This window comes from Aulonocara stuartgranti (assembly GCF_965226115.1).
Source record: "Aulonocara stuartgranti genome assembly, chromosome: 23".
Classification (NCBI taxonomy): Eukaryota; Metazoa; Chordata; class Actinopteri; order Cichliformes; family Cichlidae; genus Aulonocara; species Aulonocara stuartgranti.
Genome location: NC_138958.1, coordinates 43,658,012 through 43,678,313, shown reverse-complemented (window position 1 = coordinate 43,678,313; position 20,302 = coordinate 43,658,012). Strand labels below are relative to the sequence as shown.

At 39.5% G+C, this 20,302-nt stretch overlaps 1 protein-coding gene across 1 annotated transcript; it reads left to right on the top strand.

Annotated features, from left to right (window-relative positions):
- Positions 1-2,580: 2,580 nt before the first annotated feature.
- LOC309701278 (uncharacterized protein) lies at positions 2,581-19,131 on the top strand. Its single transcript, XM_082525371.1, has 13 exons — positions 2,581-2,656; positions 8,789-9,127; positions 9,216-9,515; positions 9,593-9,631; positions 9,738-9,810; positions 11,081-11,088; positions 14,858-14,956; positions 16,825-17,163; positions 17,286-17,579; positions 17,660-17,692; positions 17,802-17,898; positions 17,984-18,048; positions 18,660-19,131. Exons 1-12 carry the CDS (start codon positions 2,593-2,595, stop codon positions 18,024-18,026), a joined length of 1,728 nt encoding a protein of 575 aa, XP_082381497.1. The 5' UTR covers positions 2,581-2,592; the 3' UTR covers positions 18,027-18,048; positions 18,660-19,131.
- Positions 19,132-20,302: the final 1,171 nt, after the last annotated feature.

Sequence of the window (20,302 nt, the reverse complement as noted above, 5' to 3'; positions counted from 1 at the left end):
TTTCCTTTCGTACTTGTGTTGCCGATTGGCGGATATTGGGTTGTTGCTGTGACTTCAAGTATAACTACTCTATAGAATAATAACGGTTCCATATTGCGCCTGTTTAGTTGTAATTTATGCCTAAATGTGACTCACTCACCTGCTATTGCTCAAAATGACCACCTGGTCATAATATGGATTCAAATTTAGAAGAAGAATATGGAATAATCCTTTAAATTCAGCTGTAGTTCAATTTTTGTTGTGGACATTAAGAAGGAATTCTTGATTCGTGAATGTATCCATTCAGATTTGTTGGGAAGGTTTCCTTGGTGAGCCACACCAACCACTGCCTTTGTTTGCACTTTTTTCCACTAGGTGGCACTACAGCCGTAGGATGACCTCCTACAACATCTTTCCTTGCTTTCGCTTCACTAATCAGCTCTGTGTTGCAGTTACCAGCTGCACAGTGCACGGTAAATATGATAAATAATGACAAATGAGACTTATTGTGTGTGTGAAAAAAACCTTGAACCAGTGCACCACATGGAACAAATATTGCAGGACATCATTTGTGTGTTCACACTCAGGACCAACAGCAGACACAATGAGCACTACAGGACACATCACACACAAGTGGAAATAATTCACTCAGCCTTCAGAGTTATTGAATTCAGGTGTTCAATCATTCCATGTCCACATAGTGTATAAAATCAAGCACCCAGGCATTTACACTGTTCTACAGACATTTGTGAAAGAAGCCTGGAGAACTGCAGTGTGGTACTGTGATAGGATTCCACCTGTGCAACAAGTGCAGTCATGAAATACGGGTACGTAAAATCACAGAGCGGACCTTGAGGCTCATAGCGCGCATATGTCACATAACTTTTGCACAGTCACTGAAAACCTCTAAGCTTCATGTGGTCTTCAGACTAACTCAAGAACAGTGCGCAGAGAGTTCACTGAAGACTTCATGACTTTCATGCGCATTTTGTCATCTAAGACTTAAACAAGAAAAGCGCACAGTTTCGGCTTGGACTAATCTCAGTACACTCAGATCGAAACTGATAGTTGTGAGGATGTTCCATGACACACTGAAGAGGAGGGGGAAATATATGTGTTGTAAAAAGCAAATACCTATGAAATCGATGACTCGTTAGCTATTTAAGTGAAATTTGTGATATGTCATGTCACTTTTATTAATGGAGGAGGCCCTATTTAATTTGCTGTTTTGACGCACGCACTCACTCAGTGAGACTGTAGCCTGACTGAGCGGAACACCTACTGATTCAAGAGCCATGTGTTTTGAATTTTGGCGGGCCAATGGCAGAGCGTACAGTCATATTTATATTTTCTTTGATGGCGTTTTTTGTTCCAAAAGTAAGACAAATAATTTGTTTTCTGTATCAGTTTGATTTGGTTGTAAAATGATTCGTTACCTTCAGTTTAAGAAGCGTGTGACGTGGAGTGCTGAGTTTCACTGTAATTTCAGTCCTGTCAATGTTTTAATCGTTCTGTGTCGGACACGGCTTAAGCCCTGCACCAGTAACAGTCCTGCCATTTTCTCCGTGCAGATCTACAGCAGACTGGCAATAGCAGAAATCCTGAGCTCATGCATTCTGAACATGTCCCTCAAGTCATATGGCAGAAAATCTTAACAGAAAAGAAAGATGACTGCCAACAAGTTCTTTGGTCAACAAGCGAATCCAGACTTTACAAAGAAATTGGAGTTTAAAAATTGTGCACTGCAGAACTGCTCAACAGTCACCAAGAAGGTGGCAGAGAGATAAAGTCTGTTAGTTTCACAAAGCTGCCTCCAAGTCTAAAGGTAAGACGTTTTGACCTGGAATCACGGAGAAACAATATTCCTATCTGATAAATGCATCCACACATTCATAATACACCCAACCAAAATGTGGCAGAAGCGAGGCTTTTCACATCGATATACTGGTTCTCAAATTCTCTCAGTTTAGAAGTTAATGTGATATTTTTTCTTAGGAAGCATCAGATGTTTCCTCCTGCTATCTATTTCATGTTTATGATTTTTTTCTCTCTCACCTGCTACAGTAAATCTATTTATGAGAATAAACTGTGCCTGGAGAAGTGTTTGATTGAAACATTGCACAGCTGTAGTACACAGATACTTGGCAGCACATCAGTTTGCTGATTCTAGTTTCTACCACCAACACACGGAGTGCTTGTGATTTCTATGTACGGGATTTCATTTCATGTGTCATTTATATTACCTTTGCAGAAAGAAAACAAAGTAGGCCGTTACCTCTGATATATGAGTGCTCAAGCGTTCATTTACTCTTTCATCGAGTACAGTAGCGGGTTGAGCAGAGGAGACAGGAAAACACTTCGTCTGGTGGAGAGCGAGGATTGCACAATATAAAGAGAATGAGAGGAGGGGAAAACCGGGTTACACGCGCAGTTAACAGCGGTAATTAGGCGATGCGTGTTGACTAGGATTGTACTGAATTAAGATATTGTAATATTCTCCCGCACATATCATTTTTGCTGCTGGCTTATGTGCTCTCGTGAAGAATACTTTAGGCATCACCGTGGAAGCGTCTTGCGCTTGTTTCAATCTTTGGAGGGATGTATGGAGTGAAGATGTCACAGTTTGGAACTGTAAACTACGTTATTGCCGTTTTTACTTGTGGACTCTTTCACAAAGGTGAGTAAAAAGTGTACATTAATATTACACACATAGGTGTGTGGCAGCATGCGAGTTAGACGTTTTTACACAACGACAGATCACGTCCTTTAATTTGTTACAAGCACACAACCCATTAAGAGTGGTGGGTGAAGCTGCTGTGACAGGTTTTCTGGTTTTGGAGGAAAGGCATTAATCTGGTCTTGCTCTTGAACTGCGAGGAGAGAGAGAAAAAGATAAGTTCTAAGATAAGTGGTCAGCTGTGCGCAAATAGGTTTATTACATACATTGACTGTTGTGTCTTAAGAAACATCGCAGTTGTAAGAATTGCACACGTGTGTCTCTGTGTGTCCGCGCGCGCGTGTGCCTGACATGTGTGCCCTGTGCAGACCACTGCGGTTCAGTTTTGTCTTGTCTGCCGTGTGGTGGTAGTTGCAAGACGAACGTACTTTGGAGATACAGTATATTGGAATGTAAAAAGAGGAATGGACTACTACGTATTTTATACCTTAGAAACTAGAATTTTTATAAGTACCCGGAGCACACCGCCTGCTGAAAAAGACATGCACATTTACGCACCCTGCGCAGAAACATTATTTTCATTAACACAGGGACAGATCGACTCAAGATACATCAGAAAGATCTCTGGCCTCGTTATAACGATGTAGAGTGGGAGACTTTGGCCCACTCAGTGAGACATTAGAAACTGCTCTCGTGTTTGCTGCGCTTCTGACCTGAAGCGCTGAGGTGACGAACCAGACACTGAAAATTAGTTTGAGTACATAACGTTTGGATGAAATGTCAGTGCTCGGAGTTTCACATTATGCTGTTGCTGTTTTAATTCCTGGAGCCTTTGAGTAAGTTGAGAAGAAACTGCACATTAATGATAATATGTAAGTTAGACCTTTTGAAAGAAAATTCTTTAAAGTGAGTGCAGATGAGTATTTAAGAGGGGATTAGGGACTATCAGGGGTAATTAATATTAATTTTCACTTTAAATATGTTAATAACAGGTGTGGTGCTGGCAGAGCACGGCTGTCCTGTTCCGTTTCTATTTTCTCTACTAACAGTGTCCCAATTTATATAGAAAGTTGCAGTGAGTTCCTTTCAATAATGACCTACAAGGAACAGCGCAAATTAGTGGCTCAACAATGAACACACATGATGAAGGAGTGTGAAAGAGCCTAACAAAAAACAAACAAACAAAAACAATATAAGCAAAGGTTTTACTCCTGTTTCTGTCTGGAAAGAGAATTGTAGTTCTCTGAACAATCTGCGTGAAAATCATGGAGAGACTTATGAGACTTCTTGTGATTTTCATTGCAGAGGAGTACGAGATGCTCTGATGCAGTACTTGTTGAACGATAATTAAAATATTCTTGTTTTCCTGGTTAGATGCCTATAAAAGTACTCCTATTTCATGTCACCATGGATTTTGACAAAGCTTTGTTCCTTTCGCGGGTATGTCTTTACACTTGTAGGTTTTGTGCTGATGGCCAAGATTTCGTGTTGAAATTAAATGCTAAAACTTTGAAAAAGCAATTTAAGAATAATCCAGCAGTTTGGTGAATCTCTTTTAATTTGGTCCAATTAGGTCAATAGAATGAACCATTAACAGTATATGTTGATGGTATCACTAAAGTGTGCAGTCTCGTCAACACTGTCATATGCAAGAATACAGTCTTTTTTGTGTGATGACACCTGCTGAAGAAAATAACTGGTTGCTTTTTTCTTAAGAAGGAACCATCATTTCACCAAAACTTCACTGATGAATGTTTGTTTTTTCCTTTTACTCTTTATGCAGAAATGGGAGGGGCTAAAGAAAGCCAGTTTGAAAGCGATAGTGGGTTAATACACTATGAGCTAAAAGCATCGGCGTAACTTTGTGCTGAACATTGGGGGGGGGGGGGGGGTAATTAAATCTGGGTAAATTCCCAGATGATTAAAAATGCAACTATTTTGCTGGTAATAACTGAAATGAGTAAAGAAAATCAACAGCCTATTTTTGCAAGATAATTCATACTTTTATTGGGGGGACTATATTGGTTGGATCTGATTATTGGGGGGGGGGGGGGGGGGGGGGGGGTCATAACCCCCCTAACCCCCCTGGGAATTACGCCCCTGGCTGAAAGTCAGTTGTGGAATGTAAAAGTGCTTCGGTTTTGTATTTCAGATCATGTTTTATGAGGCTGTGCGTCTCCTAAGTGGATGTAAACACTGGCTGGCTTACATTTGAAATAATTTATTCTTGCTGTGACCTCAGAGCCTAGAATCAGTTCATGCATTAAGTTGACTTGAATCTGTGTAATGTGCTTTTACAGTTGCACTTTAACTACATTTGTCATTCTTCGAGTACATTTTTGACACTTTATCGGTACTAAGTACCTGAGTATTTCCTCTAAAAACAGCATGGTGTTTCATAACAGTGATAGCATGTTGCTGTGTGTTGCTGGATGAGGATGTGGGTAAATGCACCTCACACAGTGAAAGAGATTAATGAATGAAAATACACCAAACACCAAGTACACGCACAACACAAAATTGCAGCACATAAAAACCACCAAAAATAATTTTTTCAGATGCTGTTGACATGACGACTTTATGTTTTGCTGTTAGAAGTAAGCGGAGTTAGTGTTGATGTTTAACTAGCTAGCTACATTCAGCAACACATGCAGGAAACAACGGCGCTACTTTCAAAATATCCTTCTGTATTCAAAGGCCACCGAAGAGATCGTATACATGATGCTTAAACTCACAAAGCTCTCAGAAAAAAAAGCAACGTAAGTTGAGTTTGTGCTTCAGTCTGTCAGAATCAATAACTGATCAGCTCCGTAACCACCCTCTCCTTCCCGTTACTCCCTGGTCGGTGCCCATAAACGGCGCCCATTGATTAACCCACACCCACTCCTTTCTGTTCGACCCATTTCCACGAGTCCCTCTTTGCTGGATGTTGTGCCAGAAAGTGATTTCCGACATTTCTGTATGTTTTTAATGTTAATTAATTTGACTTATTTTGTTTTTTAGACTGTTCAGAAAGTTTGACTTATGTAAAGGAGCCACGTGATTCAGTGATGTCAGTGGAAGTATGGAACAAAAGGTGAAAGTTTTGAATGTGTTTGGCACAGAAGTCTTTATGTGCACCATTCAACCAGTGAAAGTAACTTATGCACAATGGTCTATTCCACTACACACAGAAGAGGGGACAACGAGGAATAAGTGTGTTGTACAATAGCAGACGTTTTGCAAAATATTGAATCTTATGGAATCAGTGATATCACACTGAGCGTAATATGTCATGTTGCTGTTATTAATGAAAGGGACATGGCTGGGCGTACAATCACACTGGTCTCTTCTTTGCTGGCGATTTTTTTCAGAAGGTGAGCGACTGTTTTCTTTACGACCTAAATGCGTGCTGATTTGCTGTAGTCAGTTTGCTGTGTGGTGATCGTATAAAGTAAAGTGTACTTCACTGCAGACAGGACATACAGTGAGATTTGGCATGTGGTTTCTGGGAAAATAAACTTAGTGTATAAGATGGAATTTATAAACAAATCAGCAAATATAGTAACTTAAATGTAAATTGGAAGAAACTGATCTTTAATTGTGAAACAGGCACACACAGAAGTCAAAATAAGACATGCTTATAACACTATAATATTAAATAAGTAAAAATGGCAGACGCAATTAGAATAAGGCATTCCCAAATTGCAGAATTAACATGATTGCACTTTGCATAACACACACTGATACGAAATAATTGTCATCTAAATCAGAACCTTTCTTGCCTTCCTTGGTGCAAAGTCATCAATAATGTCATCATATGAAATCTGGTCAGCAATTGCATGATTGATGCTGATGATGGCAACGCCAGTGAGGCGTTCCTGAGACATAGTGGACCTCAGATATCTCTTCACAAGCTTCAGCTTTGAAAAGCTCCTCTCTCCTGAAGCCACAGTCAGAGGCAGAGTGACTACAATTCTCAGAGCAGTCCAGAAATGTGGTTACATTTGCCATGCAAAACGTTCAGCAGCTCAAGAGAGGTCAGCGATGTTGATGCTAAGTCAGGCAAATTCGTAATCTCTGGCATCCAACTCTAATTGGCCTTGAAAAAGCAAAGTAGCACTGAGGGCCTCACACTGTTCAGTGAGGTCATCATTTGAGAGATTTGGAAAATGTGTTAGTACTTAGTTTTCTAATGTGGTGAATCCCGCTTGGATGGAAGACGCTGCAGCATCAACAGCAACATTAAAAAGGTCACCTACAGCTTCTTTAAGGCATCACTCAATGGCTCATCAAATGATTTGTAAGAGAAGTGCTGCTTTGTAGATCTCAGTCTTTTCTGTGGCAGAACAGCCTCTATGTTCATGTCCTCACACATATCCTTGGCTGACATTTGTGCAGAATCAAAGCCTGTTGCCCTGTAGCTGTAGAGACCTCGCTCTGTCTTTTTGAGCAGGTTGACTGCTACATCGCATGCATGTTGGGAGACTGCATGAGTTTGCTCACATGGTGGGTTTGGTTCAGGATGTCATACCACACCCTTGTACAAATGCTGAATCTGTATAATCCCACCTCCTCAGACAAAGACTGGGCTTTGGTGTGGTTTCTCAACTCAATCAAAGCCTCTTTCACTATTTTCTCTTGTAATGACACAATCCGAATCACAACCGACAGATGTTCAGTGTGGCTATCTGGAGTGCAATCTAGAGTTATGGAGAAAAAAATTTCCAAGCTTGACATCATCAACCATTGTTGAAGTGATCCTGCTAGTTTGTTTTGTACATGGTAACATGGTAGCTGCTGTGACTGCAAGAGCCTTTCTGGACAAGGTTAATGCACTCCTGCATTATGAGTCAGTACTGCTCTCTATCTTATTTTCTCAGCCTGCAGAAGTGCCGTCTCTTGTTTGCTAATTGTTTCACCTTTTTAATCCTCACTACCATTTTTTCCATGCTTTCATGGAGTTGTGGTGTTCATGACTATTGTAATACATTACTTTGTAATTACAGTAAGTTCCTAAATAATGCAACTTAATAGTGTGAGGATTTTTGTTGTTTTGCAAAGTCAGCTAGACTACAACATTATACTGTCATCCGGTTTTAGCGTAGCACAGTATGCAAACAGCCAACCAACAGCTATTATAATTCGTCACACATTCTCCATGATGACACATCGCTCGCTTCTCCTCCTCTTCTCCCTTTTCTAAACTGAGCAGCTGATGGCTTTGACCTTTTCTTGTCCATCTTCCATCGGTGTTCATTTTGCACTCCGTAACAACACCCCTCCCAATCGGAGAATCGTCATAACGTAAACTAATAGACCTGCACCTTAGTGCGCACATTTGGTTTGTATCGTTTTTCCCCTGCGATTGGCACAAACCAGGAAGAATTAATTGTGACATAATGGGCTTGGATTGACGATATTATGAATGAAATTAGCTTTATCAGGAAGCACCCCGCCCCCTCCTGTTTTGAAGGTAAGGGGCCCATTTGAAATCATTTATTCTTGAACAGGCTGTCTGTTGAATTCTCTCGCAGTCATAATCGTCATGTCTTTGGTGGCCATCTTTTCTAAAGGTGAGGGAGATACTGTGTTTTCTTTATGACACTTAATGCGTGGCGATTTATTGCTCTGTGGTGAGCTTCTGTAGTGAAGTGGATTTCACTGCAGAAAGTAGATTTGACGGGTGGTTCCTGTCAAGCGGAGCAGCAGAAGGAGGTAATAAACTTAAAGGAGGTGAAATTTCTTAAGAGCTGCTGACAATTCAACGGTCTCTTTGTTTCTCTCTTATCCACATGATGGTTTATTTACTCATTTAAGAGTATTTACTAATTTAAGAAGGAAGAGTGTGGGCTAGAGGAAAGTACTCAAAGGAAGAGGTTAGCAAAGAAAAAGTGTGATCTCATAAGAAAAATGTAAAGTGTTGCATTGAATGGAATCTGGTCAAACGAAATGTACTTGACTGGTACACATTCAGTTAATACGAAAAACATTTTCTTTGATACTTTCGTTTATTTAGCATCAGAACTACTTGGGCAGCATGTGAGTGTGAGAATGAAGGTATAAGTGTGTGTTACATGTGTTACATTCGGTGTGAGTAAGGGTTGGACTTGAACTGAATATTTAAAGTGCCTTGATCTTTAACTCCTACAGCTCTAACAGCAGTGATCCAAACACAGCAGACTGTGCTGGCAGCAGTGGGAGAAGATGCTGAATTCAGCTGTCAGCTCTTGGAGACTAAAGACGTCCTCCAGGTCACATGGCAGAAAAGCTTACATGACGTGGAGACAAATGTTGCCACGTACAACAAGTACTTTGGCCAAAAAGTGAATACTGACTTTACAGATAAAGTTGAGTTTAAATACACTGGACTACAGAACTGCTCCATAGTCATCAGGAATGTGACGGAGCAGGATGAAAGCTGCTATAGGTGTTTGTTTAACACTTATCCTGAAGGCTCCTTCATTGGTAGAACCTGCCTCCAAGTTTACGGTAAGAACTTTTACCATCTTGACATAAATGTGTGAGCAGCTGGTGTGTTTGTAAGAACACGTTGATGATATCTCCTGATCCTTCACAGAGCTGCATGAACCTGTTGTTGATGTCAGAGAGTCAAACTCTACTGAAGAGTGGGTTGTTTCCTGTTCAGCCACTGGTCGACCTGCTCCCACTGTAACACTCAGTGTCTCACAACAAGACCTCAGCTTCTCACAGTACAACACTGTCAGTGTGTCCAACACCAACGCTACATTCACTGTCACCACTACAGCTGTGCTCTCAGGTTCACGTAAACACAGCACACAGGTGGGATGTGCAGCACGAGTGCTCTCTGCTCCTCACAGAGAGGTGATGGTGACGATTCCTGATGATGATGATGATGGTGAGAAACTTTTTTGAAGTCACTGATTTATAAAATGATGACTACTGTTATTGTAATGCTTATGTTTCTTCTACCAGAGCTAGATGAGAAATCAGGATCTAATCCCAGGAATTTAGGTGTGTTAACATTTGTATGTTTTAAAGTAAGTTTTATCATTGAGTCTATTGACTTTTGATAGTTGTTTAAATTATTATACTCTTCTTTCTGCTGTTTGCCTCGAAGGAACCAGGATTTCAGCCATTCGGTCGTCTGTGGTGTTGTTGGTGCTCTGTGCTGCTGCGCTCATCTTTTTCTGGTATAGAAAGAAATCTACTCGTCTTAAACGATGTTGTTGTTTGTTTGTTTTTGTTTCAGCTGATAAATGTTTGCGCAGATTTAACTGTTAAATCTGTTGTCTGTCACAGAGAGAGCTCATCTTCTGACTAATCAAACTCTGATGAACTTGTATTTGTTTTTTCCAAGCCATCCCTCTTTCCAGAATACTCTGATTTTGCAACCTTAAGAGTGACATGCAATATTTTTCTTTTTCTGGTGTTTGTAGATCTGGATCATCTTAATAGAGGTTTCAGCGATTACACCACGATCCACGACTTTCACCTTTACCAGCAAGAAATGTTTTGACAAATTGTTTCTACTGGTCCATCTTCTGTTTTTGTTTTTGGTCTTTTTTTAACAAAATTTGAAAAGATAAAAGAAAAACACTCACACACAAAGCATTCATTTTTACTCATGTTGCAGTTTCTACTTCAGTAGTTTCTGCTTTTATTTATCTATTTTTATATTTATTCAATATTGTGTTTTTGGCAGATTTTTTAACATTAAGCTACTTGAAACAAAAAGTGTAAGAATGAGCAGGAGTGACTAACCTGAAATTGTTCTCATCAATAATTTTAGCTGATCGATTAAATTGCTTTTATTGCAGTAATTCCTCCTAATACAAGCAACCATGAAAACCTGAAGTTGCAAAAAACGGCCACTGGGGGTCTCGGCTTATTCATGGGGAGCATGTTGAGACATTTACTGGTCAATAAAACAATAGGTTTTTTTTTTTAAATCAACATATACATTGTTCAAACTTTAAATTACTCAGTGTTGGGATATTTGTCAACCTACTAAAACGATATCAACGATTTTTGTCAAGTATTGTGGGTATAACGGTTTATTCTCATGGTAAATGTGCAATCAACACTGTGCTCTTTATCGAAGATGTGTGTAGTAAATGTCATGAGCTTTTCACCTAAAACTCTATAAAACTTTTGAGATTTTGTAAGTTCTCTGTGTCATACTGAACTTCCTGAGGAAGCACACAAGCACACATTGTGTCAAAATGCACACAACATGTGTTGTCCCTGACCTGATGCAGCGTGAAGGGGGCCTAACCAAAGCAGGCCGTGCCGTAATGCTGGGTTAAAACCACTGCATTTGAGTGGATTATATTTCTTGCCGAGTGAGCCCACTAGATGGCACTACAGCGTCAGTGCGCAGGACATTTCCTCGTTTTCACTTATCACGAAAACTTGCTCACCGTGCTTGAGGAAAGCATGCGACACTGCTCTGTGTTGTAGTGGAGAAAGTATGTTTTACTTTCATTTTAAGGATTAAAGCATGTTTTGAAACACAAAAATCTTAATGCTGTGGCTCAGTTAACTTTGTACCGCTGCACATGTAACTCAGTATATAGGCCGACATAGCAGATGTCATTTTTTCAGACTGAATGTAAATACAAAATTTCCATGTCTTGTGATTTTTCGTTTTTATGGGCCGTTGTTTTTTTTTTTGGGGGGGGGGGTTGGGTTTTTTTTGTAACAATGAATGAAATGAATGAAAGGTGGTGGATTGGCCAGATGCTGGCCCATGTGATGTGGGGGGCTAGAGGGGCTTGAGCACCCGCCCCTTTCCTGATGGGTGCCCAAGGTGCCCTTTTGTTGAGGCAACTTTTTTAAAAAAAACAATTATTATTATTTATTTTTATGTGTGTGTGGGTGCGGAGTCCTGTCTGTGCCCCTCAACAATAATATTTAACTATTAATCACAGTTTTGCTAAATAAAAGGATCTGGCTTGCATCAGTCACATGATCACATTTAACCAATGATCGCCCTTGACGGCAGAACGCGCTGGTTACGAGCCGGGAACGAGCTCACAAAGAGCACGCGCATTTGTTGCGGTCCGGAGCTGTAGGAGAAACACAAGTTAACTCAGAGACACAGACTGATGCGACAAACCCAGTAAGTAGGTGTACAGCGTACACTGTAGTGTGTAGCACACAGGAGTATTGGCTTATTACGTACACGTTGGTAAGTTGTCTTGTTGCAACTGACGAACAGAAACAAACGAGCGTGCTGTGTGTGCAACAGCGTGACAAACATTACCTGTCCTTTTATTAACTGCACATGTAGTGCTGGTCACAGCTGCTGGCTCACTGTGTAAGGCTGTCATGGGTCTGTAGCTCTGTCACCGTTTGAGGGAACATATTTAGTTTTAAAGCAAGTTACAGAGCATTTCCTGCCTTTCTGGGGGGATTATATTTCACTAAAAAACGATCTAATATGCATGTCCACATAATTATTATTATAATTATAATATATTAAAAACACACGCTGTATTTTAAAAAAACATACATTAAGAAACAGATTATATTAGATTTATGTTTTAAATAAGACAAAAATTGGATGTTACAGCAGTAAAATTATTGTATCTCTACAGTTTAAAAGTGTAATAAGCTTTGCCCTGCACAGAGTGGATAGTGAAACAAATGGAATCATCATAAATACATTATTTCATATTTATTACTTCCCCCTCCTCATTGCTTTATTATTGTAGCTCTAGTAATAAATAATAATGTAAGGATTCTGGATCAGCACCATGATGCCCATAGTATATACAGTATTCTGAAGAAGGTCTAAAATGTCACTGTGTGTGTGTGCATGTGTGTGTTTTATTTAGATGGATTTTTAAAAAAAAATATTACTCATGATATAACATTGTGCAGACATGGCTGGTAAGGACATGAGGAGGAAACAGTAGGAGCTGTGTGAGGCTACTAAAGGCAGTGCTATAACATTTTTCTGTCATCATTTTATTATAGATTAAGTGCAAGAGTTGTTAGGTGTGGATAATTAGATTATAGTTTATTGCAATAGCAAGTTGTGCCTTGTTCTCAGATAGACAGCAAGTGGAGAGTGATATATGAAATGATGGGATGGAAGGAAGAAGAGAAGCAAAGAGTGATTCACAGGCAGAGCCTAAATTATTTCTCACAGATTTTTGTTGCCTTATGGTTCCAAGCGCTGTCACCAATCTTTGCATTTTGTTATTATCTCATGACACTTGTTTAATCAGCTACCATCTCTCCTGTGGACTTTTTAATGTCTACAGTCTCAGATCAACACAGCCCTGCCCTCCTATCAGCAGCAGGAGCAGCAGAAACACCTCAACAGCAACATTGTACCCATCAGGTAAAACATAGGCTACGTTTGCTTTGCCTTGTTGCCCATATTAGATTCTTGATGAATGTGTGTTGTTGTTATTCAGCCTGGTTCAATGTGCCCCTTTTTAACTTTGAGCACCCGCCCCTTTAAACGTCTCTGCACGGCCCTGGATCTACATGTAAATCATTTGCAGCTGTTCAGTGATCATGGGGAGTGGCACATGCGGCAGTTTGCTGTAGTAGCTGAGCCCAGTGCCAGACAAAGTGTCAGCCTGAATAAAGTTTATATGAAATGTCCTTTTTTGGAGTTTCACCTTATCTTGTTGCTGTTTTTATTTTTGGAGCCTTTGAAAAAGGTGAGAAGAGACTGCATGCTAATGATTATACTATATGAGTTTTTTGTGAGACTTTTGAGACTTCAGTGAAAATGAATTAATTTTGTTCCCTCATAAGGTGATGGCACATTTCTGTTGTAGTGGTGGTAGGTCGCTATGGTGAAGTAACCTCTTAGAAAATGTTGTGATACAGGTGGAACCACAGGCAGCATAAAAGAGTGTTTTCTGTGTGTGTAGCTGAGTATTTAGGCGTTACTATCATTGGGGCAGTAGCGTTTTTAGATACGGGCGACACGGGCGGTTGCCCGGGGCGGCGGGCGGCATAACAGGCATCGGCAAAAAAAAAAAAATTGCTCGTACACATGCTGCCCCGACATCATGCCAGCGCATAGGGATGGTACAGGCACCGTCGGTTTTCTATCGCCCATTTGCTGGGAGTAAGGGCGCCCTCCGTTTGTGAGGTGCGCCTGCTGCTTGCGGCACAGGGAGGAGAGGACGGGCCGGCGGGGGGGATTCTCTGTCTGTCAAAATAAAAACAAACCAACAAACACGAAAACACCAGACATTATGATACAGACTTTCTATTCTATACGCGCGAGAGCCCTTGGTGCGCCTGCTCGCTGCTGAAGTCAAAGTAAACTTTATTGTCATCTCCGCTACTTACAGTCGAGCATATATAGAGACGAGACGACGAGGCTCCAGTTACAGCAGTGCAAGTAAACGAACAGTAAATATAAGAAGAGTAAGAAAATAAATATACACGTTAGGACTCGGGGTAAAGGGATCAATAACAATTTAAAATGTATATTTTATATTTTGTTGATTTAAAGTCTCACACACAACCCGTTTTTAAAGTTTAAAGAGAGAAAAGAAGAGGAGGAGTGTAGCGACTTCCACAGTCGCTAGAGGCCGGGGATTGAGCCTGCCTATTTGCCTGACGCGCTGTCAACTTTACGCAATGAGAGGTGGAATTGCTCGCTTGTTTATTGAAGTGCTTGAAATTTTTACAGAGAAATGTGATCGGCTCGCGATTCAAACTCTTAAAACATCACAGACTCTCATGCAACAAGGGGAAACTCGTTGTGCTGCGGTCAACAAAGGCAGGTCATGTATCCTAAAACATTAAGAATCAGAATACTTTATTACTTACTTAATATGTTTTGTGTGTGTGTGGGGGGGGGGGGGCGCCAGAGGGAGTGTTCGCCCAGGGCGCCAAACGGGCTAGGACTGCCACGAGATGCAGAGAGGAATTTCCCCACGGGGATAAATATAGTATACTATATATTATTATTATTATTATTATTATTATTATTATTATTATTATTATTATTATTAATAATAATAATAATAATAATAATAATAATAATAATAATAATAATAATAATAAACTTGGTTTAGTCTCTGCACTTACGATTCCAGGGCTCTGGCTTTAGCTACTTTGTAATCACCTTTTACTCAGGAAACATCAATTGGTGGGAATTCAAAGAGTATAAAAATCTAGCAGGATCATCATTAAGGACAAAACAACAGTCTTCATCACTCAAGAATTCCTGTTTCTCCATCCTGCAATGATTTAAAGAGGGGTTTATAGACGTGCACAGCTTGGACCACTGGCCCTCCACCCATGGCAGTAAAATCATCAATGCCTTCAGACTCAGCCCCAACAGCTGCCCCAGTGGTCAGTCAATTTTTTTTTCCATATATAGAACAAATTCCAGACTAAGAAGACACATTTTAACATTTGATTCTACAAACTCTTTAACTTTAACAACATATTTAACATTCATGGAAATGATTTAACTGGTGACGGGTGAACACAAACCGGTTTTTGTTTCTCCTGCATTCTCCGGCATAATTCAGTGAAAGCGTGTTTATGCAGACAGAGTTATGAATCTTATGACTCTCATATGTCCTGTGAGTTAATACTTGCCTTTTGTCAAACACAAAAAGGCAGTTGTTGCAAACAGGATACTGATCTCTACACAAGTGTGTGCAAATATCCTTGTATTTGTGGTGTTGTAGCGGAAAAATGTAAAAATTGATTTTAAATATGCTTACGCATATACTTTTACAGCATGCCTTCATAGTGGAAAAGACAGACTGATAGGGGTGTGCCTGCTGATATTTAAAAATAGAAAAGGCATCTGATGGAGGTCTCAACGAAGGGCGAGTCAGTAACATCAGTTACAAAGGAATGTCGACTCTGCCATGTAACACTGAGCTGATACTGCACACCATTGCAAAAGCTGACAGAAGAGTAACAGGAAAAAAGTAACAAAGTTAAAAGAATATTGTGAGGGACCAAGCAGCAAAGAGGACACAGGAAAAATGTCTTCAAAATGTTTTTTATTTTTATTTTAACACTCAAAAAAATTGCAAAAGGACAGAATTCAAAGACATAATTAGCAAGCCCCCTAGCAGGTCACTTAAATATAGTGGAGGGGGACTATTCTGTACTAAATAAGCACAGAATAGCGCACATAAACCTAAGCACCCCTGTTTCTGATAGCACATGGTTGGTATTTTGACATTTTGTTTTTAAAGTCCTCAGCCACACCCCAAATCAGGTAACTCAAAGAAAGAGAAACATAATTAATGTAACAGAAAACATTATGATCAGTCAGAGAAATACAGATCGAGACTCTTCTTGTATTCCAATAAACCCCTTTTTTGAAGTATGTTCTCTGGTGTGGACTCCCTTTTTGTTTCTTTTGTCTAATGTTTGCCATTCTCTCCAGCATGTGTTACAACCCACCCAGATATTGGGGCAGATTGTAAAAAAGAAATGCAATGTATTTAACGTTAATACACAAGGTCTGTGGCATTCTTGCAGGGCTTTGAATAGATGTCATTTATAGGAAACAAAAGTGGGTATTTTGTGTAAAAGCTTGAGCGCTCTAGCCCCAAATTTAATTGAGTTACAAGTGCTAAAGCAAAAGGGGTTGCAGCCATACCTGATCTCCCCTACGGCAGAGACATATCACTCTAATTTTGGCTTCTCTTCATTGGTTGCCAGTAAATTTTAGGTTTCATTTTAAAATCTTGATTTTAACCTTTAGGGCGCTACATGGTCAAGCTCCCAAGTATATAGCTGACCTGCTGAAAGTTCATTCCTCTTCCCGAGCTCTAAGGTCATCATGTGAGAGGCTGCTGGTGGCCTCACACGACTTAAAACTCAGGGTGATTCGGTCTTTCAGACAGTGGCAGGTCGTGGAATTCTCTTCCACTGTTTTTATGCTGTAGAGACGCCATTAACTGTTTTAAAAAGCATCTGAAGACATTTTTAGATAGACCAGCTTTTAATTAATTAGTTTTTTTCTTTTTTTTTACATCAATATGTTGTATATTCATTTCTTATTTTATTGTGAAGTGCTTTGAGATTTTTTATTTTTTGTTAAAAGTGCTTTAAAAATCCTTTTTACTTATTTACAGTAGTGTGAGAGTGGAGGTAAAACTGGGTGTTAAATACAGGAATAATGAGAGCTAATGTAATTGTTGCATTAGAACATTCAAAGTGCCTTACATCTTGATCTGTATCTCCTACAGCTCTAACAGCAGTGGTCCAAACACAGCAGACTGTGCTGGCAGCAGTGGGAGAAGATGCTGAATTCAGCTGTCAGCTCTTGGACACTAAAGACATCCTTCAGGTCACATGGCAGAAAATCTCTCCTGATGTGGAGACAAATGTCGCCACCTACAGCAAGTACTATGGTCAGAGAGTGAATGATGGCTTTACAGATAAAGTTGAGTTTAAATACACTGGACTACACAACTGCTCCATAGTCATCAGGAATGTGACAGAGCAGGATGAAGGATGCTATCACTGTCTGTTTAACACTTATCCTGAAGGCTCTCTGATAGGTAGACCCTGCCTCCAAGTCTATGGTAAGAACTTATATGTTCTTTAACCGGATTAGACCGAAAGAAACCATGATGCTGTAAAATGGTTTAGAAGCTTGTTTCTTCTTGACAACATAGTCCTTATAGTATTTCCTGATCCTTCACAGAGCTGCATGAACCTGTTGTTGATGTCAGAGAGTCAAACTCTACTGAAGAGTGGGTTGTTTCCTGTTCAGCCACTGGTCGACCTGCTCCCACTGTAACACTCAGTGTCTCACAACAAGACCTCAGCTTCTCACAGTACAACACTGTCAGTGTGTCCAACACCAACGCTACATTCACTGTCACCACTACAGCTGTGCTCTCAGGTTCACGTAAACACAGCACACAGGTGGGATGTGCAGCACGAGTGCTCTCTGCTCCTCACAGAGAGGTGATGGTGACGATTCCTCATCATAACGGTGAGAAACTGAACTCAGTGATTTATAAATTGATGACTACTTTGTGATTGTAACTTTTATGTTTCTTCTACCGGAGCTAGATGAGAAATCAGGATCTGATCCCAGGAATTTAGGTGCGTTAAAATTTCAGTGTTTTAAATGTAGTTTTTGTCCTGTTGAGTCTATCGTCTTTTCATAGTTGCTCAAATTATTATATTCTCCTTTCTCCTGTTTGTCTCAAAGGAATCAGAATTTCAGCCATTCTGTTGTCTGTGATGTTGTTGGTGGCCTGTGTTACTGCACTCATCTTTGTCTGGTATAGAAAGAAATCTCAGAGCAGGTACTCGTCTTAAACAGTGTTGTTGATTGTTTTTTTTCCAGTTAATAAATATTTGTGCAGATTTAACTGTTCTTGAATATTTCAGTCAGTCACACAGGCAGGTTGAGATGAATGTTATACCTACCTGAATCTACAATGAGAAATAAAGGGGTAAGTCACTCTTGATCACTCTGGACCCACGAAGTTACAACCCGAGTTGTGAAAAAGTTGGGTTACTGTTAAATATAAATTAAAACATATTTCAATAATTAGAAAAGCTCATGAACCTATCATTTAATAACAACAGAATATAGTAAGCATATCAAATGTAATGAAGTAATAAAATGTGACATTTTATTATTGTGTGAAAATAATAGAAATAATTTCATGACAATATTTAGCTTATTTTTGATTCGGTTTGTCTGAATGCATCTAAAAAAATGTTGCCACAGGACACCATAAGTTCAAAATGTAAGAAATAGCTGGAGGAACATTTTACAACTGATTAAAGGTTGACTTTTAAGATTGTGAACTCATAATTATAATGTAGTGAAACATGCAATGGAAAGTAAAAATTAAAAATATGTTGTGACATTTGAAGTTCTCTGACTTACCTCCAGAGCTGCTTTTTATTCTTTTACAATCTAATGTAAACTGCATGTCAACCAAACTGATGCGTCTTTCCACTAAGCTATTACTTTGTTTAGAATTTTTAGATTCTGTATTATTGACAGAGCAGTGATATAATGCTTGTTTCTTTGATTTTGTTTTTTAATTTAAAGGACTCAAACATCTTCAGGTAAACACCGTGAACCTGCTGACACCAAATGATGATCTGGGTCATCATGTGGTGGTGATGAACAGCAACAAAACTACATAATGAAAAATCTTTACTTTTTTTGTTTACTTATTTTTTCAAGAAGAGTGTGTTACCTAAAACAACGGTGCTAAAATTTGACAAATAACTTCATTAAAGTTGTACTAAAGAAAATGTCAAATGTTACATTTACATTGACAGTTAAAATTGTTACAATTCAATTTTTTTATAATCCTCTGCGCTATATACGGTATTTATAGCACATGTATTTTTATTTTATTTTATTTTTCAACAGTTTTAAATGTTGTTATTCCTTTTTACATTTAGAAACATGTAACCATGTTCTTCCTTAGCAGAATAGCACAAAAGTTCAATAAGCACTGAAATGTGTTGCACTGAAACATTTGCAAACCATTAAATAATATTATTGTCCTGTACATTTCCATTTTCATGTACTTGATGCTATCTAATTTTTACACTGTTTTTTAAATATTTGAAAAAAAAAATTGAAAATCCAAGAAAATAAAAATTTGGGGTCAAACCATGGGGTCAAATTTGACCCCATGGTTTCCCTAGTAAACCAATGGGGTCGGCTCTGACCCCATGGGTTAAATTTAACTCACTTTAATTAATTGAAAGTCAGCAGGAGTGGCTAACATGAAACATTGTCAGTAACTTATGGCCTGGTAAATGGTCTGTATTTGTATAGCGCTTTACTAGTCCCTAAGGACCCCAAAGCGCTTTACACATCCAGTCATCCACCCATTCAAACACTGGTGATGGCAGCTACATTGTAGCCACAGCCACCCTGGGGCGCACTGACAGAGGCGAGGCTGCCGGACACTGGCGCCACCGGGCCCTCTGACCACCACCAGTAGGCAACAGGTGAAGTGTCTTGCCCAAGGACACAACGACCAAGACTGTCCAAACCGGGGCTCGAACCGGCAACCTTCCGATTACAAGACGAACTCCCAACTCTTGAGCCACGATTGCCCAAACTTATCCGATTGATATAATTTCTTTTCTTGCTGGAATTGATATTGATACCAACAACCAAATGTAAATGATTCCTAACAGATTTTCAGGTAAAATCGAATAACATGGCCCCTGAGCTTGTCTGTTCATTCATGATAAAAATGCTGAGGTTTTGAGGAGAACAAATTTGAAGTTTATTACTAAAAGGACTCAGCATTTGTTAAGTACGTTTAAAACTTTTGGATTTCTTTTAATTTTTTTTTGAGTAAAAGATATAAGAACGCAAATGTGTTTTAAGTAGACTGTAGGGCAACACCCAGAGTAAAATGCTAATATGCATATAAAATATATGTAGTCCAAGCAGCTTGGAAGGAAAGCGACTGGACCTCTTTCAGTTTCTTGAAGATGTTTCACCTCTCATCTTAGAGGCTTCTTCAGTTCACTAGATGAGAGGTGAAACCTCTTTACGAAACTTAAAGAAGCCCAGTTGCTACCATGATCTCACGACCATGACTGACAACCTACACAGACATTGACATATTTAATTACAACAGTTGAAATTGTTGTAAAACTGTTCTCTACAACCCTAGCTGGAAAAGGATTACCAGGGACCTGTAGCAGGGAGGGTGCTCA